At 42.8% G+C, this 23,507-nt stretch overlaps 1 protein-coding gene across 2 annotated transcripts in view; it reads left to right on the top strand.

Annotated features, from left to right (window-relative positions):
• Positions 1 to 18,605: 18,605 nt before the first annotated feature.
• Positions 18,606 to 23,507, top strand: part of SUMF1 (sulfatase modifying factor 1) — a 101,121-nt gene continuing 96,219 nt past the window's right edge. For both annotated transcript variants that reach the window (XM_058437181.1, XM_032149540.2), the window contains exon 1: positions 18,606 to 18,899. In XM_058437181.1, coding sequence (XP_058293164.1) covers positions 18,630 to 18,899 — 270 coding nt within the window. In that variant the 5' untranslated portion in view covers positions 18,606 to 18,629. The remainder of the gene's footprint in view (positions 18,900 to 23,507) is intronic.

The raw sequence follows: 23,507 nt of genomic DNA, 5'->3' as shown, positions 1-23,507 counted from the left end.
AGGAAACAGAAAGTGCATCGATTTTAAAAGTAGTCTAAGTCTTACTCAATACCTGAAATACCTTAAGAAACAGAAAAAGGCCGTGGCTCATGCCTGTAATCCCAGCACTTTGGGAGGCCAAGGTGGGCAGATCACTTGAGGTCAGGAATTCGAGACCAGCCTGACCAACATGGCGAAACCCCGTCTCTACTAAAAATACATTAAAAAAATTTAGCTGGGTGTGGTGGTGCACACCCAGGAGGCTGAAGCAGGAGAATCACTTGAATTTAGGAGGCAGAGGTTGCCGTGAGCCGAGGTCATGCCATTGCACTCCAGCCTGGGCAACAGAGTGTAAGTCTATCCAAATAAAAGGAAAGGGGGGGGGAGGGGAGGGTTAGGGGAAGAGAGGGATGGGGAGGGGAGGCATTGGCTATCTTAAAGCAAATTAACCATTCTGTAAAGATCAGTGTTTATTAGAAAAAAAAAACAACAGCAAATAGCACTCTTATAATCAAAAATAAATAAGGGTGGTGGCTCATGCCTGTAATCCCCGCACTTTGGGAGGCCAAGGTGGGCAGATCACCTGAAGTCAAGAGTGCAAGACCAGCCTGGCCAACATGGCAAAACCCCATCTCTACCAAAAATACAAAAATATTAGCAGGGCATGGTGGCAGGCACCTATAATCACAGCTACTCGGGAGGCTGAGACAGGAGAATTGCTTTGACCCAGGAGGCAGAGGTTGCAGTAAGCCAAGATCACACCATTGCATTCCAGCCTGGGCGACAGAGCAAGATTTCATCTCAATAAGAAAGAAAGAAAGAAAGAAAGAGAAAGAAAGAAAGAAAGAAAGAAAGAGAAAGAAAGAGAGAGAGAGAGAGAGAAAGAAAGAGAGAGAGAGAGAAAGGAAGGAAGGAAGGAAGGAAGGAAGGAAGGAAGGAAGGAAGGAAGGAAAGAAAAAGAAAGATATTCAAAAGAAAAAGATTGTTGTTTCCAAAAGAATCTCACTCATAGGCAAATCAAGGCTTTTCTTTCTAAGTTTCTGAATATACTCTTTTGAACCTGAATGAGGAAACATTGTTATAAAGCTTAACGAAAAAATTTCCATGTGGTAATATGTAAATAGATTTGGTCTTTCCAAAAAAGGATTCTGTCCCAGCACTTTGGGAGACCAAGATGAGCTTGAGCCCAGGAATTCAAGACCAACCTAGGCAACATAGTGAGACTCTCTCTCTACAAAATAAAAAATAAAAACATTAGCCCAGTGTGGTGGCACAAACCTGTAGAACCGTCTACTCAGCAGGTTGAGGCTGCAGTGAGCCACGATTATGCCACTGCACTAGCCTGGTCAGAAGAACAAGATTTTGTTCTAAAAAAACAAGGGGGGGCGGGATTTGTTAATCATTTTTAACTTGTGTATTATTGAACACTCATTTGGCCTTCAGAAAAAGAAAAATGAGCCTGGTACAATGGCTCATGCCTGTAATCCCAGCACTTTGGGAAGCCGAGGTGGGTCGACCACTTGAGGTCAGGAGTTTGAGACTAGCCTGGCCAACATGGTGAAACCCCATCTCTACTGAAAATACAAAAATTACCCGGGCATGGTGTCAGGCACCTGTAATCCCAGCCATTCGGGAGGCTGAGGCAGGAGAATCACTTGAGCCTGGGAAGTAGAGGTTGTAGTGAGCCGAGATAGGGCCATTATACTCTAGCCTGGGTGACAGAGTGAGAGTCCATCTCAAAAAAAACAAACAAAAAAAAAGTTTAAGTCCATCTGGTTTTGGAAATTTTCACTTGGTTAGAGAAGTAGGGTGAGAAGTTGCTATTATTAGATTGGTACAAAAATAATTGCAGATTTCACCATTACTTTCAATGGCAAAAACACAATTACTTTTGCACCAACCTAAAAAAATAGGAAATCTTTGTATTATGTTTGTTGTCTTTACTTTTTTTTTTAAAGGAAGAATGTGTACATCCTGACCCCAGATCAGTATTAGAAACTAGGTTCTCAGATTAAATTGGCCTTTATTTCTCTTCCACTTAAATTATTTTCAGAGCATATCACAAGGGAAGAGGCACCAATGTTAAAAAGAAAAGGGAAAAAAAGACTTCTTATAATGTTAACCTATTTTAGAATGATGTTTTGAAGCAAAAGAGTGGCACTTGGTAACATATTAATCCATACCACAAGGTAAAGTAAAAGGAAAAACAGTTTTCACGTGTTTCACGGAATAACTCTTAATGACTCAGTAAATTGATTAATTGTGGTATTAAATTATGAGTCATATTTTGTGTCACTATCTCATTTAAAATGCAACAGAGGCTGGGTGAGGTGGCTCAAGCCTGTAATCCCAGCAGTTTGGGAGGCTGAGGCGAGTGGATCACTTGAGGCCAGGTGTTCAAGACCAGACTGGCCAACATGGTGAAACCTTGTCTCTACTGAAAATACAAAAAATTAGCCAGTCGTGGTGGTGGGTGGCTGTAATCCCAGCTACTCAGGAGGCTGAGGCAGGAGAATTGCTTGAACCAGGGAGGCAGAGGTTGCAGTGAGCCGAGATCACACCACTGCACTCCAGCCTGGGAGACAGAGCACGACCCTGTCTCAAAAAAAAAAGCAATAGAAACAGAAAAATTCTTGGTGAAATAAGGCAACAGTTGAGTTTGTCTTACAGGTCTATTTTGGGTGAAAGAAATCGTGGACCTCTATCATTACTCCATAAGGAAGAAGCCTATTCCGGAAGTGTAAAAGACTTTTTCTCGTAGGATGATATACTCTTCTAGAGAAGTATATTTAGCAAATATTGGCATACATAAAGCACACAATAATAAAGAGGTTTGGGTAGAATTTAGAATGCACATGTGGATTTGAGGATAATTTCCAACACTATGCCTTTTTATTCTGTTGGTTCTTGGGTTCCTATCACAATGCCTGGCACATAGTGGATACTTTATATATGTATTTATTGTATGGACATGTGTAGTCAATATATTTCTGGATCTCTAAAGTGATAATGAAGATCCTTAAAATATTATAAACAAACTAGGTGACCCTGGTTATTTAATATTCAATTATATATATTAAAAAAATTCATTCACTTAGAAATTTTAATTAAGATATAGCCAGTTGGGCACAGTGGCTTATGCCTGTAATCCCAGCACTTTGGGAGTCTGAGGCAGACTGCTTGAGCGTAGGAGTTTAAGATCAGCCTGGACAACATGGTGAATTACCGTCTCTACAAAAAATACAAAATTTAGCCAGACACAGTGGCACATGCCTATAGTCCCAGCTACTGGGGAGGCTGAGGTGGGAGGATGGCTTGAGCCTGGAAGGTCAAGGCAGCAGTGAGCCATGATTGCACAACTGCACTCTAGTCTGGGTGACAGAGCGAGACCCTGTCTCAAAAAAAAAAAAAAAAAAAAGATATAGCCAGTACTAACTAGTAAGTTATCTGTATCCTAGACAGGCCAGACTTCAAGAAGCTTACCATGCCTATAAGTACAGTAGACTCAAAGTGCCTAGATTTTTCCACTCCTAGATATCTGTCTACCCAAAAGAAATGAAAACCTACATCCACACAAAAGCTTGTACACAAATGTTCATAGCAGCATTATTCATAATAGGTAAAAAGTGGACAGAAATGTCCATCAACTGATAAATAAACAAAACATGGAGTATCCATACAATGATATATTATCTAACTATAAAAACTGAACTACGGATATATGCCATATAACATGGATGAACTTTGAAAATATTATGCTAAATGGGGGCCGGGCGCGGTGGCTCACTCCGGTTATCCCGTAATCCCAGCACTTTGGGAGGCTGAGGCCAGTGGATCACCTGAGGTCAGGAGTTCAAGACCAGCCTGGCCAACATGGTGAAACCCTGTCTCTACTAAAAATATAAAAATTAGCTGGGTGCGGTGGCAGGCGCCTGTAATCCCAGCTACTCAGGAGGCTGAGGCAGGAGAATCTCTTGAACCCGGGAGGCGGAGGTTGCAGTGAGCCAAGACTGCGCCATTGCACTCCAGCCTGGTGGACAAGAGTGAGACTTCGTCTCAAAAAAAAAAAAAAAAGAAAATATATTATGCTAAGTGAAAGAAGCCACTCACAAAAGGTCATTTATTCTATGATTCCATTTATATGAAATGCCCAGAATAGACAAATCTATAGAGACAGAAAGCAGATTAGTGGTTGCCTAGGGCTGGTTGGTGGAGGGGGTACTGGGAGGAAATGAGGAAAATTACCAAAGGGGATGAGATTTCTTGTTGAGGTGATGAAATTGTTGTAAAATGGATTGTGATGATGATTGTAAACTCTGTAATTATTCAAAAAAAGCATTGAATTTTATACTTTATATAGGTGAATTGCATAGCATATTAATTTTTCTTTTTTCAGACTGGGTCTCACTCAGTCTTCCAGGCTGGAGTACAGTGGCATGATCACAATTCACTGTAGCCTCGACCTCCCCGGCTCATGTGATCATCCAGCCTCAGCCCCCAACTCAGTAGCTGGGACTACAGGTGTTCACCACCACACCTGGCCGATTTTTTAATTGTAGCTCATGCTTATCTGGAACTTCTGGAATCAAGCCGTTCTCCTGCCACACCCTCCCAAAGTGCTGTAATCACAGGCATAAGCCACCACACTCAGCCCAATTATTTATCAATGAAGCTGTTACCAAAAAACAAAAAAGTCGGATCTGAATCCTGGGATTTGCCATTTACTAGTTTAGGTAAATTGCTTATGTGAAAAGGGACCAATATAGTTTCTACCTCACTGGATTGTTGCTATAAAGAGAAAATCCTGGTAAAAAGCCTCTAACTTAAAAAGCAAAAATAAGTAGTAGCTATTATTATTATTATTATTGAGATTCTGGCTGTATTGCCCAGGCTGGAGTACACTGGCACAATCTTGGCTCACTGCAGCCTCTGCCTCCTGGGCTCAAGTGATCCTCTTACCTCAGCCTTCTGAGTAGCTGGGACTACAGGCGCATGCCACCATGCTCAGCTAATTTAAAAAAATTTTTTTTTGTATAGATGAGGTCTCACTATATTGGTCAGGCTGGTCTAGAACTCCTGGACTCCAGGCTATTATTAATTAATTGTTAAAGGACATTGGTCCATTCACAGACCACCCTGCTTTATTTCGTACCATTTAGGGTGCATCTCAGGCCCCATGCTTAACAACCTGCAGCATTGCCTTATATAAAATGTGCCTTGGGTCAATGAAATTCCTGCTCTTTGGATTTAAGTGGTGAAACAGAGACTAGGGCAAATGACTGTGAGGCCTGAATTTTTGGTCATAGGGGTTGGGTGAGCAACAGGCAAATTGTTGTCATGAGAGAGCAGAAGTAACCATGAAGCAACAGAGAAAGATGGGTAGGTAGTGAGAGGAGAACACAGACACCACGGAGAAGGAGAAATTCTGTGAGTGACGTCCGGGTGGACAATCCCGAAAATTGTCTGAATTCCTGGTAATTTACAGATCCAATCCCGAGCCATTTGGAGCATTGCAATATGCCACTACCATTGTGTGAGGTGCCACCACCAGATTGCAGAGGTTCAAGACCCACATTCGTACCTCAGTTTACCACACCACTTACTAGCCTTCTGACTTGGGCAAGTCATTTAAACTCTCTGAGCCTCGCTCCCCTAATCTGTCCAACTGGCATCATGATAGAACTTCCTTCACAGGATTGTTGAAAGAACCACATGAAATCTAAGTGCTCAGCACATAGTAAGTACCAATAAATGAGAATTATTATTAATTAATACTACAGTCTATTTTTATTAATGTGTCTTTACTCCTTGCAAGCAAAGATACTTAATTAAATAGCTGGTTATACAAAGTTATTCACAATGTGAAGTCTTTTGGTTGAAACGTGATTTTTATAAAAGGATACTTGATAATGAAAATTGTAGAAATGTTAGTGATCTACTCAATCCCTTCTTGTACTGATAAGGAACTGACACCTAAGGATCCTTCCAGATCACACAACCAAAGACAGACTATGCCGGGATGAGAGGCTGAGCTTCCTGACCCCAGGCCTGAGTTCAGTCTGTTGACTCTCAGATTACCGGGATTTAAACTACTAAATAAATTTAGCAAACTTTTCTACTGTTCTCTTTACCAGTTATTTATTTATTTATTTATTCATTCATTCATTCATTCATTCATTTTTTGAGACACACCCAGGCTGGAGTGCAGTGGCGCAATCTCGGCTCACTGCAACCTCCACCTCCCGGGTTCAAGGATTCTCATGCCTCAACCTCCAGAGTAGCTGGGACTACAGACGCATGCCACCACACCTGGCTAATTTTTGTATTTTGTAAATTTTGTATTTTTAGTAGAGACGGGCTTTTACCATGTTGGCCATGCTGGTCTCGAACTCCTGACCTCAGGTGATCCAACTGCCTCGGTCTCCCAAAGTGCTGAGATTATAGGCGGGAGCCACTGCGCCCAGCCTAGTTCTTTATTTAAAAAAATTTTTTTAAACAAAAGGCATGATCAAAGTCCTAATGCTACTTACTGTATTATATAAATGTTATGTTATAATAAATTCACTGTTTATTACAGTAGAGTTTTATTCCAGTGGGTTATTGTCCATTGATATGCCCAGTTGTCACCAGCAAAGAGACACTTTTCCATGGAGGAAATCACAAGACTGTCCTAGTTTCCCAGTGACCTATCCTGTTCTGCTGCTGCTATGATCCAGAGAATGAACTCCTCATAGTGGAAGGAAAATGGGGTCCTTCAGGTGGCTTTTTCTTTTTTCACATAATGATAATACCAATTATCCCAGAACAAGGAGGAGAAAAAACCCAAGTTCTTACGTTCTTGTCAGATTTCCCAGAGGAAAGAGCATGGCATAGTTCCTTTTTCTTCTCTGAAATTATTTCCAAATTAGTTTGCTCCTGGCCCAGTTTATGTCTATTCATTTCTGTAGCCATTTCATCACACCCAAATGAGTTTCCTCTTTCTATTGTTCGACAAATTTTCACAAAATATTTGAAAATTTTCTGCTTCCTCTTCATTCTGTTTTGTGGGTAAAGCATTATATTCAGGCTCTTTCCTCTGGGAGTCCTTTGAGTTACAAAGTTAAATGACATTCCATGGGCAGGAGACTTGGAGAAAACTCTCACTGTTGTGAGGTGAGCAGTTTGCGAGTGGACCTTTATCATCCGCATTGGCTTATCCATGGGTGTGCCTCTGGGTGCCTTGTATGCTACTTAAGAACTTGCCATTAATTATTATAATAATGGTAACACATTATAATAGAAACTATTAAGGCCTTACCATGTGCTAAGTCCTTCACATAGATCATCGTATTTAATCCTCATCACAATCCTAGGAGGCAGGTTTTATTTACTCTATTTGATAGATGAAGAAAATTAAGAATTCCAAAATTTAAGCCACCCAAGATCATTCAACCTGGAAGCAGCAAGGATGGCCTGAATCCTAAACTCTTATCCACTATTCCCATGGTGCTCAAATGGTGGTCCTCAGACCAGCAGCATCAGCACTACCTGAGAAACTGAAAGAAATGCAAATTCTTGGACTGGGCAGTGGCTCATAACCTGTAATCCCAGCTCTTTGGGAGGTCAAGGCAGGAGGACTGCTGGAGGCCGGGAGTTCAAGACCAGCCCAGGCAACGGAGTGAGACTCTCCATCTCTGTAAAAAAATTTTAAAAATTAGTTGTGCATAAGGCTGCACAGTGAGCTATGACTGTGCCACTGTACTTTAGCCTCTGTGACAAAGTGAGACTCTGTCTTTAAAAAAAAAAAAAAAGCAAATTCTCAACCTGCACCTCAAATCTACCGAATAAGAAATTCCCAGGGTGGGGACCAGCAATCTATGTTCCAACCAGCCCTCCAGGTGATTGATGGATGCTGAAGTTAGAGAATTAATTGCACCTTACTATGCTTTACATGCACAAAACATGACACATGTAACCAGAGAACTATAAAGATTGTCTGGGAAATGACTCCAGAAACTTTGTGTCTTTGGCCAGGAACTTGCTGGGACCCGAGGTTTCCTATCTCTCAGTGGGAGGGCTGAGACCCCCATGGTGTTTCAGAGACTCTCCCGGCATCTCCAAGTCAGGGCAGTTAGCATTTCTCAAAATTCCCATTAACGCTGACATCTGAACTCAGACTATCTGTGCCTGAGCCCCAAATGCTTATCACCACCTCTACCCCATGCAAGACCACTCTCCCACATTCCTGGCAAAAAGGGAGCGTGGTGAGAGGTTGAGGGGCAGAGTCCCTCCACTTGTCACAGTCCCACTGTGGTCCAGCTGTGTCATAGCCAAAGCACATTGTCTGACTTGCCAAAGGATGCCAAGAGGATGGAGGGCACACATCTGTTGACCCTTTTGCCTCTGACTTCCAGCCTGCACCTAGAGATGATGGTGGAGCTGAAATATTTGGATTAGTTTCCCCTTGCTGCCATTACAAATGATCACAAACTTAGTTGCTTAAACAATACAATTTTATTATCTTACAGTTTCATAGGTCGGAAGTCCAATCTGAGGCTCATTAGGCCAGCATCAAAGTGTTATCAGGGTTGTGTTCCTTTCTGGGGGCTCTAGAGGAAAATGTTTCTTTGCCTTGCCCAGCTTGTGACAGCCACCCACATTCCTTGGCCCTTGGCTTCCTTCCTCCATGTGCAAAACCAACAATGTTGCATGTTTCTGACCATTGTTCCATGCTTTCTGACCACATTGGTGCATCTTGCTGACCACAGCCAGGAGGGGTTCTGCTGCTTATAAGGACCCTTGTGATGACATTGAGACCTTCAGGATAATCCAGGTTATCTCCCCATCTCAAGGATCTTAACTGAATCATGTCTGCAAAGTCCTTTTTACCATGTAAGGTGGCATATTTACAGGTGAGATAGGAAAAAAAAGAGATAATGAATTCATATATTATTTATCAATTAGAGGAATATATAAAGCCATTTTTCCTTTGTTCCAAGACCATTTGCTAAAATATAAACCTCTGCTTTAAAAACTTTTTTTTTTTAAGGAAGAGGAAGTACTACCACATTATAGGCATCCATAGCTCAAAAAATACGTCTAGATTTCAGAACCATAAACTAGGACGGAAATTTGTCTTATAAGCAAAGTAATACCATAATAATCTCATCTAGTGTTTATTTTCCTTCCTATACCTGCCTACTTGATTTCAATGGAGCACTGTTATGAAGTAGGCAAGAAGAGGAAACTCAGGCTTACAGAAGCTTTGTGACTAAACCTAAAGTCCCCTAAATAAATTCCAGGACCCAAAGTCCAATCTTTGACTCTAACTCCAGGACTCTTTGTATTATACTAGTCAAGACTGCTCCAAGCAGAAGTAAGTCTTCCTGGAAAGAAGTTACTTCCTCACTGATCCCCTAAGCTTTAGTCACAGATCCCTGGGAAACCACAGAGTAATTACAAGGATTGAGAGTTCACTCATATGTTAAGCACTAGCTGAAGTCTGAAAAGGTGATGTATATTTGTACCTTCAAATATATACAGGTGCTGCTGATGTGATTTAATATGCAGTTTCCTTTGCTAATGCACTGCCTCACAGCGGCATCTTGACATTCCATTTTCTAAAAAAAATGAACACTAAAAGTAAAACTGCTATTGAATGAACATCTGAAATATGTATGTGTGTGTGTGTATATATATATATATATATACACACACACATATATATCTCCTCTCTACAATTGAGCTCTCATTTGTGAAAAAGTTGGGAACCATTTTTCTTCCTCATTTTATCTGACTTCAAACATTGTGATATTTAGGCTCTGAACGAGACTCATGACTGTGATTTCTTGTATTCTTTCTTCCTCTCTCTTTCCAAAGGCACATAAAGCATCTTTCACTTGCTCTAAATTTCTTTTGGTGCCGTTCTGGCTACTTCTCACCCTTCTCTCCAAACACCACTGTCCAGGAACATGAGGAAGACAAACGGTAAGTTTGGAGGAGAATAATTACAGGCTGTACTGGAGTTGTCCGTCACAACGCCTGTAATGCCGCTAGCATTGCTAAGAGAAAAGTGCCCCACCCAGCACAGGTAGTAAGGGGTAGAACTAGTGGCTTATATTGTGAACGCAGTTGTTTGAAAAATGTATGGATTAGCATCATCTTGGAGCTTGTCAGAAATGTGAATTCTTGGGTCCCACCCAAGACGTACTGAATATGGTGGCATCCCCAGCAATCATTGCTTTAAGAAGGCCCCTAAGTGAGTCTGATGCAAGCTACAAGTTTGCCTGACCCAAGTGCAACTGATTGGACCAGAAATAGCTACCTGACTCAAAGGCAGCTAAACCATAGGCTTCCTATTGGTCTATGGCGTCTTGTGGTGAGAGAAAGAGGAGCTGGGCAAACCAGGCTTCCCCTTTGTGGCAGGTGAATGGTGAAACAGTGATGCTGAATGAGGCTGTGCAGTAGCATTGAGGCCATGAAGGGTCATGAACATGCTGGGAACAGGAACTGTGACTAAGCAGAAGCTGTGAAGCCAAAAACAACAATGACAAAAAGACAACAAGGAGAAGGTGAAGAAGGCAAGCCAACTGGAAGAGAAGAAATAAGTGTGCAGGGAAAAGCAGAACTTGGAGAGCTGGGGAGTGAACCAGGAGAGCAGCAGAGTGAAGCTTAAGAAAGTATGCTGCTGAGGTCCCAGAGCTGCCGCAGCCTCTAAGCCAACTCCTGGTTCTGTTTTTCACAATGTGCTAGTGCCTTCTGAAACTAATCATTCTGTTGTCTGCAGCTTCTGTCCTGTGTATTCTTAAAATGTATCTTTTCTTTGCATTTTCTTTAAGGAAGTCTTTCCCCATGCCCTCCACCCCCACCCCGGTGCTTTCAAGGAGTGGGGAAAGTAAGACCAGAAGACTTTGAAAAAGAAAAGAGGGCCGAGCGCGGTGGCTCACGCCTGTAATCCCAGAGCTTTGGGAGGCCGAGGCGGGTGGATCACGAGGTCAGGAGATTCAGACCATCCTGGCTAACACGATGAAATCTCTACTAAAAATACAAAAAATTAGCCGGGCGCGGTGGCAGGCACCTGTAGTCCCAGCTACTCGGGAGGCTGAGGCAGGAGAATGGCGTGAATCTGGGAGGAGGAGCTTGCAGTGAGCAGAGATCACGCCACTGCACCCCACCCTGGGCGACAGAGCAAGACTCCGTCTCAAAAAAAAAAAAAAAAAAGAAAAAAAGAAAAAGAAAAGAGGAAACGAACAAACCAAAATGAAACATTCTTTGTACATAACTTTCTCCACAGCACAAACTACAGCGCAAACTAGTAAAACTAAAAAGCCTAAATTAATAGCCTTTCCAATCAGATGATTTCACCAATAAAGGGCTCCGAAGACAGTCTAAAGAACCATATGGAAAATTTTTTCTACATCTAATTATTTGGACTTCTCTCTTTTACTAAGTATAGAGGAAGGTGTCCTTTTTAAAAAAAAAAAAAACTACTTTGAAATGCTCAGTTTAGATATTAAATGGGTTGATAATAGAAATAATCATAACTAAAAACTCTTGAGCTATTCTTATGCACCAAGCAATGTTGTATGTCACATGTTTTAAGTTATTTAATGTCATTTTCACAAGGGCAAGAATTCTTTTCTGTTTTTTTTTCACTGATGTATTCTCAGTGCCTGGAATAGTGCTTGGCTACTAGTTGACACTCATTAAACACTTGTCAAATGAATTAATGAGAATCTTCATACAATCCTTGGGTACTATTATATCCATCTTGCAGGCCCTCCTGGCTGTAAAAATGGAAAGCCACATTTCAAATGTCTATGTGATTATAACACTGTCAGGCAGCAAGTTTCTACTTGGACCAAGACCATGAAGGTTTTTATTCACTGGATGATATATTCATTCATTCAGTAAATATTTACTTAGCACTTATACATACCAAGTATTGTTCTAGCCATTGAGGTTACAGCATTGAATCTTGAAGATGCTATAGCTGCCCCCATGGGGAGACAGAGGAACAAAAGAAATTATTTCAGGTAGTGACAAGTGCTATAAAGACAATAAAAGAGGTGAGGCAAAAGAGCAGAATGGGAAAGGGTTATTTTGCATTTGAGAATCAGGGAAGGTTCCTCTGAGGAGATAAGATTTGTGCTGAGACCTGCATGACAAGAAAGAGCCAGCTTTGAAAAAAGTAGGATATTGCAGGTAGAAGGAACAGCAAGTGCAAAGACCCTGAGGTAGGGCTGTGCTTGATGTGTTCCAGGAGCAGTAAGAAGGATACCATAAGCAGAGCATGGTGAGCAAAGGACAATTTGATGGAAGAAGAGATCAGAAAGGAAGGCAGGGGCTAGATCATGGAAGACCTTCTTGGCCACAGTGTGGCAGCCTGGTAGTATGTGCTGAGATTGCTCTTCAAGACAGAACCTGCCTCAAGGTGTACAGTCAATGGAGAGCCCACAGCAGGGTTCTTGTGGGATTGGCCAGTGTTCCAACTGAGGCCACGCTCTTTCTGGGCACCTCCAACAAATGACTGAACCTGGGGGAAGAACAGGGTTGACCATTTTGGCTCAATGCATAACTCCTCTAATAAGCAGCCTTTGCTCTGGACTTCTGGTTGACTTTGCTCTGGACTTCTGGTTGATTTTCTCAGTGCAGTACCAGACTCAGAGGCTTTTCCTCCTCCATGTTCCTTCCTGCCTCCTTCCTTCCACAGGTATCAGACTTGTATTCAGTTTGGAAGCTTTCCCTTCTGATTCCTTCCTATTACCTCTCTCCTTGGGGTTTCACAGGTGCGACCCTTCCCCCCACCCCATAGGATTTCTTGCATTTCTTTTTCTTTCTTTATTTTCTTTTTCTTTTCCTTTTTTTCTCTTTTCCTCCTTTTTTTCTCTCTTTTTTCATTTTTTTTCCTTTTTAATGTTTTTTTCTTTTCCTTTTCTGTTTAGAGATGAGATCTTGCTGTTACCCAGGTTGGCTTTGAACTCCTGGGTTCAAATGCAACTATAGGTGCACCACCGTGCCTGGCTTTCTCTTGCATTTTTAATGACATCTTGGCATCTCTTTTTAAGAGGAACCACACTGACACAATTGGTAGTATGAGTGGTCTGAGAAAGCAGGTGATAAAATGGAGTTTGGGGACTGGGTCACCCACTGCCTGCCTGGTGATAAGGATCCCATCTCGAGTGGGGTATGATTATTTTTGGGCACAAGGCCCAACTGCTAAAAATGTTACTGGCAGTGACCTGGGAAAATGTCCAGGTGAAAAGGAATGTCTGTGCCAGCATGCTGACTCAGGAGTTTGAAAAGTGTAGAGGAACAATGAATGCAAGGATAATGGAATTGGCTGTTTATTACCAAGCTGCACTGACCCTCTCTACAAGGGATAATGAGAAACTGAGAGTAGTTAATAAACAGCTGAGAATCAAGAGTGAGAACCAGAGGGCCTCTTTGGTAGTTTGCAAAGAAGTCTTCTCCTGCTGTGCAAGAGCGGACCCAGCTGAGCGGCAGAACCCAGAGCTCCACCACAGATGTTTGGATGCTCAGCCAAAGTAGGTCTCCTATGCTAAATTCAGGAATCCGGTTGGAAAAACATGGGGCCTGGAACCTGAAAAGTGGGGCAGGGACATCTAGGTGGATGGCCCTGTGAAATGTGGCTCTGCAGACTCCTTTGGGACCCCAGAGGGAGCTTGCAGAGGTAGCCTCCCTACTGAGAACCAGTAGTTTCCACATGAGGAAAATACTGCATATACCAGAGCTTTTTTTTTTTTTTTTTCTGCTTAAAAACAACAGCCTCCCACCCCCTGAGAAAGTGCCTCCACATCCTCTTGCGGCTGCCAGATTATAACCAGGGTCAAGTTTCAGTATAACCTGACTGAGGGTAGGCTGGGCCTGATAAAGGAGGAAGAGATTTTACTCTGAAGGAGGTGGAAGAATTAACTACGTCATGGAGAAATGGGACGCCTCATACATTGTTAGTGGGAATGTAAAACGGTGCAGCCACTTTGGAAAAGTCTGGAATTCCTCAGAAGGTTAAACAAGACCAGGAGTGGTGGCTCACACCTATAATCCCAGCACTTTGGGAGGCCAAGTCAGGAGGATCACTTGAGGCCAGGAGTTCGGGACCAGGCTTAGCAACATAGTGAGACTTCATCTTTACAAAAAAATAATAAAATGATCTGGGCGTGGTAGCAGCCTGTGATCCTGGAGGCTGAGGTAGGAGGATTTCTCAAGCCCAGGAGGTTGAGGCTGCAGTGAGCATGATCATGCCACTGCACTCCAGCCTGGGTAGCAGGGCAAGATCCTGTTTTTTTGTTTTTTTTTTAAACCCAAACCCAAAAGGTTAGAATTTCCATATGACCCAGCAATCCCACTTCTAGTATATATGAAGACAAATGAAAACATGTGCAAACAAAAACTTGTACATGGATGTTCATATCAACATTATTCATCAAACCCAAAAAGTGGAGCCAAGTGTCCTTCACGTGCGAAGTAGATAACATTTTGACCTGTGCCTTTCCTACTCCAAGAGCCTCAGGCAGCATCCGTGTCTGAGGGCTTTCGGAATGCCTTATGCATAGCCATATATTCCTACACCACATGGCATCTGACTGGGGACCCACTTCACAGTGAAGGAGGTGCAGGGGTAGGCCATGATCACAGAATCCAAATCCAATGTTTGTTTGTTTGTTTGTTTTTGAGACAGAGTCTCGCTCAGTCACCCAGGCTGGAGTGCAGCAGCGCGATCTCGGCTCACAGCAAGCTCCACCTCCCGGGTTCACGCCATGCTCCTGCCTCAGCCTCCTGAGTAGCTGGGATTACAGGTGCCCGCAGAATCCAGTGGTTTTATCCCTTACAATACAATCCCAAAGCAGCTGGCCTCATAAAGAGTGAAAATGGCTTACTGAAAGCACAGCTGAAACGCCAGCTTGGATGCAATTTCCTGCAAAGATGGGGCCATCTATAAGGATGCAGTATACGCACTCAGAGATGTCAGACGTGTCCCCACGTAGGAAGAATATATAGGTTCCACCAAGGGGTGGAAGTAGAAGTAGCCCCACTTTCTATTACTCCTACTGACCCACTGGGATTTTGTTCTCCCATCCCTGCAACTCTGAGCTCTGCAGAGTTGGAGGTCCTGATCCTCAAAGGGATGCTCTCTTTCTGTGGACACAACAAGGGTCCCATTGAGCTACAACCCATGGCTACCATCAGGGCACTTTGCATTCCCTGTTTTCAGGAACCAGGAAGCAAAAGAAGTCTCTAACTTGGAAGGAAAATTGATGCTGCTCAGCAGGAAGAGTGTCAGGTGTCTTCTCAAAACTGCAATGGCACCAACTTTCACAGTAAAAGCTTACCAGATCCTCCATAACCTGGCCCAATGTTACCTTTCTGATCTCCTTTCCTTTTTTCTCTCTCCCTTGCTCACTCCACTGTAGCCATGCTGACCTCTTTGATGTTCAGTGAGCAGACAAGGTGCTTTCAGGACTAGGGTCTTTCATCCAGCTTCACGAGATAGAAGGAGCAAGAAAGGCTACAAAATGCAGAAGGAGCTCAAATGAGAGATGGAGGGTGAGAGATATTTTATATAATTACACTAATTTGTACAGAGCTGATGGCTGAGTTGGACTTTTTAACTCTTAATTTTTAGAACAAGCCTCCTCACTGAGAAGAGGAAAATATTAGAGTAGAAAATATTGATGAGAAATCTCTCATCAATCTCATACTCATTGATTAGTGACTAAAAAGTTAGACTGAGACAAAAGAATGATCGTCCTGGAGAACCAACAAAGTTCCATCTTTGATAATGATTAGTAATAGCAAAGTTATTTTGAGATATGTTAAATGTCAGGTACCAGACTATGCCTTTTACATACTTTGTCTTATTTAATCCCCATAAAATCTCTGAGAAAAAGGAATTATTGTTCCCATTTCACACACGAAGAAATAGAGGCTCAGAAAGGTGAAATAATTTGCCTAGGTCATACTTCATGTAAAATGGCCAGCTTTAACCACAGCTCTTTCTGAGTCTAAGACCTATATTATTTTCTCCACAATTTACTTCCCCTTAAGAGAAAGAACTAATCATTACTTCATTCGTTCATTCACTTATCCATAATTTAATAAATGTTCACACTGAGTGATCATGTGCCAGGCTTGGCCTGATTTTGCTGATACAGTGGCAAACGAATAGGCAGGAGACTTACCTTCATGGAGGTTATAGCCCAATGGTGTAGCTGGACCATGAATCAAAGAAGTTCAGGTCTCTGAAGCACAGCTGACACAGCATGTGCTGAGACTGACATCTGAAGGCGGTGAACAAAGATTACCGTTGACCTAGACCTTGACTATATATTATGCAAGTAAATACATACAACCTTGGTTAATGCATTGACCTTTTAGCTTCATCAGTTTTGAAATGAGTATAGTAATAATACATTTCTTGCCAAGTGGTTGTAATCTCAAATGAGAAAACGTGTGAAAGGCCTTGGCAAACTGTAAAATAGTCAATAAGGAGAAAAGTCCTTTTCTTTTTTGAGACAGGGTCTCACTTTGTCACCCAGGCTGGAGTGCAGTGGCACAATCACGGCTCACTGCAGCCTCTGCCTACCAGGCTCAAGTAATCCTCCTGCCTCAGCCTCTGAAGTAGCCAGGACCACAGGTGTGTGTCACCATGGCCAGCTAATTTTCTTAGTTTTTTGTAGAGACAAGGTCTTGCTATGTTGCCCAGGCTGGTCTCAAGCTCCTAGCCTCTAGCGATTCTCCTGCCTCAGCCTCCTAAAGTGCTGGGATTACAGGCATGAGACACGGTGCCTGGCTGGTCTTTTCTTTATGCTAAAAAAATTCAAACATATACTACATTAGAAGAGTGCAAAAAACTCCCAGATGCCCATCAACCAGCTATGACAGTTATCAACTCATGGCCAATCATGCTTCATATTTAGCCAGACCCTGATTACCCATTTTTTGGGAAGCAAATCTTTGACTGCCTATATTTTTATCCATATATATATATATATATACATACACACACACACACACACACACACCTCAATGAGGGATATATATATATCTTAAAAAACATAGCCATAAATACCATTATTACTCCTAAAAGCCTGAAAACAAAATTTACAGCAATTCCTTAATTTTATCAAATATCATAATTTGACTTAGTGGTCAAATTTCCCTGATTATCTAAAAAATTTTGAACTCAGTAGGTTTGAATTAGTATTTAGATAAGCTTCACATATTGCAGTTGGCTGCTTTTCTTTTTTTTTTTTTTTGAGATGCAGTCTTGCTCTGTCGCCCAGGTTGGAGTGCAGTGGCGCCATCTCTGCTCACTGCAAGCCCCCGCTCCTGGGTTCACGCCACTCTCCTGCCTCAGCCTCCCAAGTAGCTGGGACTACAGGCGTCTGCCACCATGCCGGGCTAATTTTTTGTATTTTTTAGTAGAGACGGGGTTTCACCTTGTTAGCCAGGATGGTCTTGATTTCCTAACCTCGTGATCCACCGCCTCGGCCTCCCAAAGTGCTGGGATTACAGGCGTGAGCCACCACGCCCAGCCTGCTATGTTATTTTTTAATCTGTAAGTTTTTCCTTCATCTTCTTTTTGTTTTGGTTTTGCATTTTGTTTGCTTATGAAACTGTAGAACAGTGGTTCTTAAACTTAAGTGTGCATGAGAATCATCTGGAGAGCTTGTGAAACCCCGGATTGCTGTGTCCAGTCCCCAGGGATTCTGATTCCGTATTGTATTTCTGTTTTGTTTTTTTTTTTTTTTTTTTGAGACAGAGTCTTGCTCTGTCACCCAGGCTGGAGTGCAGTGGCTCACTGAAACCTCTGCCTACCAGGTTCAAGTGATTCTCCTGCCTTGGCCTCCTGAGTAGCTGGGGACTACAAGCGCGCCCCACCATGCCTGGCTACTTTTTTGTATTTTTAGTAGAGACGGGTTTCACTGTGTTAGCAAGGATGGTCTGATCTCCTGACCTCATGATCCGCCCGCCTTGGCCTCCCCAAGTGCTGGGATTGCAGGCGTGAGCCACCACGCCCCGCCTCCGTATTGCATGTATAACACGTTCCCAGGTGATGCCCAAACTGCGCTCAGGAACGACACTTCGAGAACCATTGTTTTACAAATCCCACAGTCTGGATTTCCTTAACTGTATCCCTTGGGGAAGTATCATTCCACATGTTCCTCTTCCTCTCTATTTCTTGTTAGGAGGAACTTATTTAATTGTCTGCAGTACAAGATAATGGTTAAAACTCTGGGTTTAAAGTTTGATTCCCTGCATTTAAATTTTGCTTTTGATATGTATTTGTCATGATCTTGGGCAAGTCACTTCACTGTTCTGTGAACCCAATATTACTGGGTCTTTGAGAGGATTAAATGAGATTTTTAAAAGCGAAGTGCTTAGCATAGCACTCTGGCACTTAGCAAATGCCCAACAAATTTGATTGTCATTTTTTAACCAAGAAATCATAAAGGCCTTGAGTTTTGTAGAGCTTTGTGTTTTGCTGCGTTTTGACGTCAGCACAGGCAAGCAGGAGCGCCAAAGAAGTACCTGAAGAAAGGTGAAGACCAACTCTCCCGGCCACTTCGTAAGTCAGCTCAAAATTCTGCCCCTTTAAGGAGGGCTCAGCCACGTGACCAACCGGGTCACATGGCCCGCGGTACAACATGGCTGCGCCCGCACCAGGGCTGGTTTGTGGACGCTACCCTGAGCCGGGTCTCTTCCTCTTGCTTCTGCTGCTCTCGCTGCTGTGTGGAGCGGTAGGGAGCGAGAAGGCCAGGACCGGTGCGGGCGCGGGGTCCCTTGCGGGTTCTTGCGGCTGCGGCACGCCCCAGCGGCCTGGCGCCCATGGCAGTTCGGCAGCCGCTCACCGATACTCGCGGGAGGCTAACGCTCCGGGCCCGGTACCCGGAAAACGGCAACTCGCGCACTCAAAGGTGCTCCATCGATTCTTCCGAGGCGGGTGGGAGCTGCTCGGTTCCTGGACTGGGTTGGAGTAGGCAAAGCAAGGGACTAGTAGGAAGGGAAGTAAAGGTTATTACCACACCCCAAATCGAGCACCTGCTGATCCCGTATGAGGAGTTCCTTCTCCGTGCCTCACCGGAAGACTCCCTTTAATTGACCATTAGGGAGTTTGGTTTGAGGGTTATTCTTACTTTTTTATCCCCTATTTCTTCCTCCCTCCAATCTAGTCTCTTGATGAGGATTTCATAATTTTAAGGCAATCAAATTATGGTTTAAATCACCATTTCCTCTCTTATTAACAGAATAAATTAGGATCCTGGGTCTCAGTGTCTTCAACAGGGTTGTACACTTATCTGTAGTCTCCTCGAGTACACTCTGCTCGAGGACAAGGGCTCGTATTGTTTATCCTGCTATTCTTAGCACTTTAGCACATAGGAAGGACTAAGCAAACCGTAGTTGTTTTATTACTATTATTTATCTGTTTTGCTTAGCGCCTGTATGTGTTAGGTGCCAGGATGTATAAATAACTTACTGGCCGGGCACTGTGGCTCACATGCCTGTAATCCCAGCACTTTGGGAGGCCGAAGCGAGCGGATCACGAGGTCAGGAGTTCGAGCCCAGCCTGGCCAACATGGTGAAACCTCGTCTCTACTAAAAATACAAAAATTAGCCGGGCGTGGTAGCCGGCGCCTGTAATCCCAGCTACATGGGAGGCTGAGGCAGGATAATTGCTGGAACCCGGGAGGCGGAGGTTGCAGTGAGCCGAGATCGTGCCACTGCACTCCAGCCTGGGTGAAAGAGCAAGACTCCGTCTCGGAAAAAAAAAAAAAAAAAAACGAAGAAAGAACTGTTACTTCATTCTGTCTGCCCGGTATTTTGCATATTGATGTGTTGTCAAAACAACTTATGGGACTAGAAGTCAGATCTCCTGACTCTTAAACTAGTGCTCCTTCTTGTTTACTTAGCAGACACTACCCTTTTCCCATTCCATTTTTCTTTCCTTTGGGTTAATCCTGACCAATATTTAGGACTTAGGTGAGAAGTAACATCCACAGCAGGTTTTACCTGACCTCCTCTCTTTCTCTCCCCTTCAGTATTTCTGTATCCTGCCTCAGTAGTATGTGTTTACTCTGACATAATGATTATTAAAGATGTTTTTCTGCTGATGTCTCTCCCCAACTGGACTGTGAGGGTGGTGGGGTCAGGACCATGATTTAGTCTCTCGGGTATAGAGTGTAGGAGGTTGATACCTGGGCTTATTGTTTTTCCATCCTGTGTAAATTTGGCCATTAATTTTTTTCCTGTTACCCCTTAGAGCATGCCCTGCAGTATTGTTTATCTTTTGTGTGTTGAAGACTCCTGATTACTGCTTTAGTGTGTATTGGCCATACTTGATATTAATTCCTAACTTGCCTGGTAATTGATAATCTCTCCCTCTTTTTTCATTTTTCTTTTCTTTCTTTTTTTTTTTTAGACAGAGTCTCGCTCTGTCACCAGGCTGGAGTGCAGTGGCGCGATCTCCACTCACTGCAGTCTCCACCTCCTGGGTTCAAACAATTCTCCTTCCTGCCTCAGCCTCCCAAGTAGCTGGGATTACAGGCACATGCCACCATACCCAGCTAATTTTAGTATTTTTAATAGAGATGGGGTTTCACCATGTTGGCCCGGATGGTCTCAATCTCCTGACCTTGTGATCCGCTTGCCTTGGCCTCCCAGCGTGCTGGGATTACAGACGTGAGCCACCGCGCCAGGCCAATCTCTCCCTCTTTCTAAGGAGAAATCCTTACATTTGTTTATCTATTTTTTAATAGGGCAGCCATCTCATTTGCATATATACATTGGTCTGTCTCAGAATTTTATCTAGATTCCTCTGGCAAGCACTGAACATTTTTCATTTTTAAACATTCTGTTTTCCTGTGGGTTCCAGAATGGGATGTGGATGTTAGAATCTTTTGGATTACATTTAAAAGATGTACATTTTTCATCCCTATAGAGTGGTTTTGTGTCTTGACTGGATGCTATATGGGCCATCTTTGGCCAGTTCTTATAGTCTGCTTTCTACAATGCTTAGGGGCATCTCAATTTATTAACAAATTAGTGGTTGATGAGAATATACCTTCAAGCCTTCAAGGGCTCAACTTAATGACTGAACCTGAAGTAGTCTTGTTATCAAGACAATGACGTCATAGGAGGCTGTTCTTAATCTGTTTTCCTTGGTTTCAAATGTTTTAGTTCATGTGCAGATGACTTTGGTCTAATTCTGACACTTTGCCATTTATTCTGAATTCAGGAACACCAATATTTCAGGAGAAGTAAATGATCATAGTGGTGGTTCTGCCTTTTTTTCCCTCTTTGTTTTCTGTTTATTCGGTTTAATTAAACAAATGTTTATTTGGCACATTACTATACAACACTTGTTATATAAGATTCATCCTATGTGCTGGGCATACAGAAAAAGACCCATACGCTACCCGCGTGGCATTTACACTCTGGTAGGTGTTTCTCTCTCTCTCTCTCTCTCTCTCACACACACACACACACACACACACACACACACACAGACACACACGTAAGCATCATTTTTCTATAGTGAGAATACTATAGGAGGAATATGTCCAGAGTACCTGGAGAGGAAGAAAGAATTCATTCTTCATGGACAAGTCAAGTAGTGCCTCAAAAAAAAAAGGTCACATTTGAGCTAGGCCTTGGAGGAAATATTTTTAGGAGCTGGGAATGGAATTCCAGATTCAAGGACATTCCAAGAAGGAGAATAGTATCAACACATGGCGCATTGTGGAAATGCATGGTGTGTGCTGGGAAACATAAGTGATTTAAGATCTGTGAGTGACATGTTCACACTTTTTAATGTAACACTTTTTAGATGAGTCTTTTTTTGTTTTTGTATATTCATACAATGAGTGTGTGTGGCAAGGTGAGGGACACAGAGAAATAACACTGGGCTTTGCCCTCAAGAAATTTTCAGTTTCACTGGAAAGCGATGGCAATTAGAATTGTCTGGGAAACAATATACACGTTTAAAAATTTGATGTGTATTCCCTCTGGTTATAAAAATACTATTCTCATTGAGAAAATTATTGTAACAGTTTTCTTTTTTTTTTTTTTGAGACAGAGTCTCGCTCTGTCACCCAGGCTGGAGTGCAGTGGCGCGATCTCGGCTCACTGCAAGCTCCGCCTCCCGGTTCACGCCATTCTCCTGCCTCAGCCTCTCCGAGTAGCTGGGACTACAGGCGCCCGCCACCACGCCCGGCTAATTTTTTGTATTTTTAGTAGAGACGGGGTCTCACCATGGTCTCGATCTCCTGACCTCGTGATCCGCCCGCCTCGGCCTCCCAAAGTGCTGGGATTACAAGCGTGAGCCACCGCGCCCGGCCCTATTGTAACAGTTTTCTGCATGGCTTATGATTTTGTAACAAGGAAGCAAAATGTTTTAGTCTGCTTTTATCTTTTAGAAGAGTTATTTGAAAGGCATTTAGGATCATGGGATGCTAAGATTGTAGGTGGCATGTCTGTACTATGATAAAGTCAGTCTTGATTTCCTGTCTGAGGAGGTTTCTGACTGGTAATGCTTCCCTGGGCAACGAGGCACAATTGAATGCCGTCTCTTCCATGAAACCTTTCCACCTCCTACAAAGAAGTAGTTTTTCTATCCTCTCAGTTCCCATAGCTTATTTTGTTGTTGTTTGATGACAACTTCTATATTTTCTTTAATATAGTGCTAGTGTTTTTTTTTGTTTGTTTTTGTTTTTGAGACGGAGTCTCGCTCTGTTGCCCAGGCTGGAGTGCAGTGGCGCAATCTCGGCTCATTGCAACCTCTGCCTCCTGGGTTCAAGTGGTTCTCCTGCCTCAGCCTCCCAACTAGCTGGGACTACAAGCACCCGCCACCACACCTGGCCAATTTTTGTATTTTTAGTAGAGACGGGGTTTTACCATGTTGGCCAGGATGGTCTCGATCTTTTGACTTCATGATCCACCTGTCCCTGCCTCCCAAAGTGCTGGGATTACAGGCGTGAGCCACCGCTAATTTAGTGCTAGTTTTGTAGTTGTCTGATATTCTACATTGGAAACATTTTTAGATGTTTTAATCTCTATATCCCCCACGTGCCTTATACATTTTAGGCATTCTGTAATAATTTCTTGAATGACCTGTGTTTCCTTTTTTGGTGGATACAATATTGAGAAACTGCCTTGGGAATAGAGAAGGTCACATACTTTTTCAAGAAACATTTGTAAAGTGTTCTTTAACTGTATTCAGCCTCCTAAGAATCCTGTGAGAGAGGTTGTCTCCCACTTTACAGATGAGGCAACTGAGGCTTAAAGGAATCATATAGCTCAGAACTGCAAGAAACTTTGAATGTCATTTCATCTATGATTAGTGCCTGTCTGTAGAGGCAGGAAGGTGACAGAATGGTATAGATAAATAAGCCCTGTCTAGATAGATAAGGCAGGAGTTTGTGGACAGATCCAGAGAGCATGCTTCTCTTATTCACCCAGCTTTTTCATGAGCCTTTAGCTTTTATTTTATTTTATTTTATTTTATTTTATTTTATTTTATTTTATTT

The sequence above is a fragment of the Hylobates moloch genome, unplaced genomic scaffold, assembly GCF_009828535.3.
Source record: "Hylobates moloch isolate HMO894 unplaced genomic scaffold, HMol_V3 SCAFFOLD_4, whole genome shotgun sequence".
NCBI lineage: Eukaryota > Metazoa > Chordata > Mammalia > Primates > Hylobatidae > Hylobates > Hylobates moloch.
Note: the sequence above shows the minus strand (reverse complement) of the source record. Positions and strands in the feature narration are given on the sequence as shown.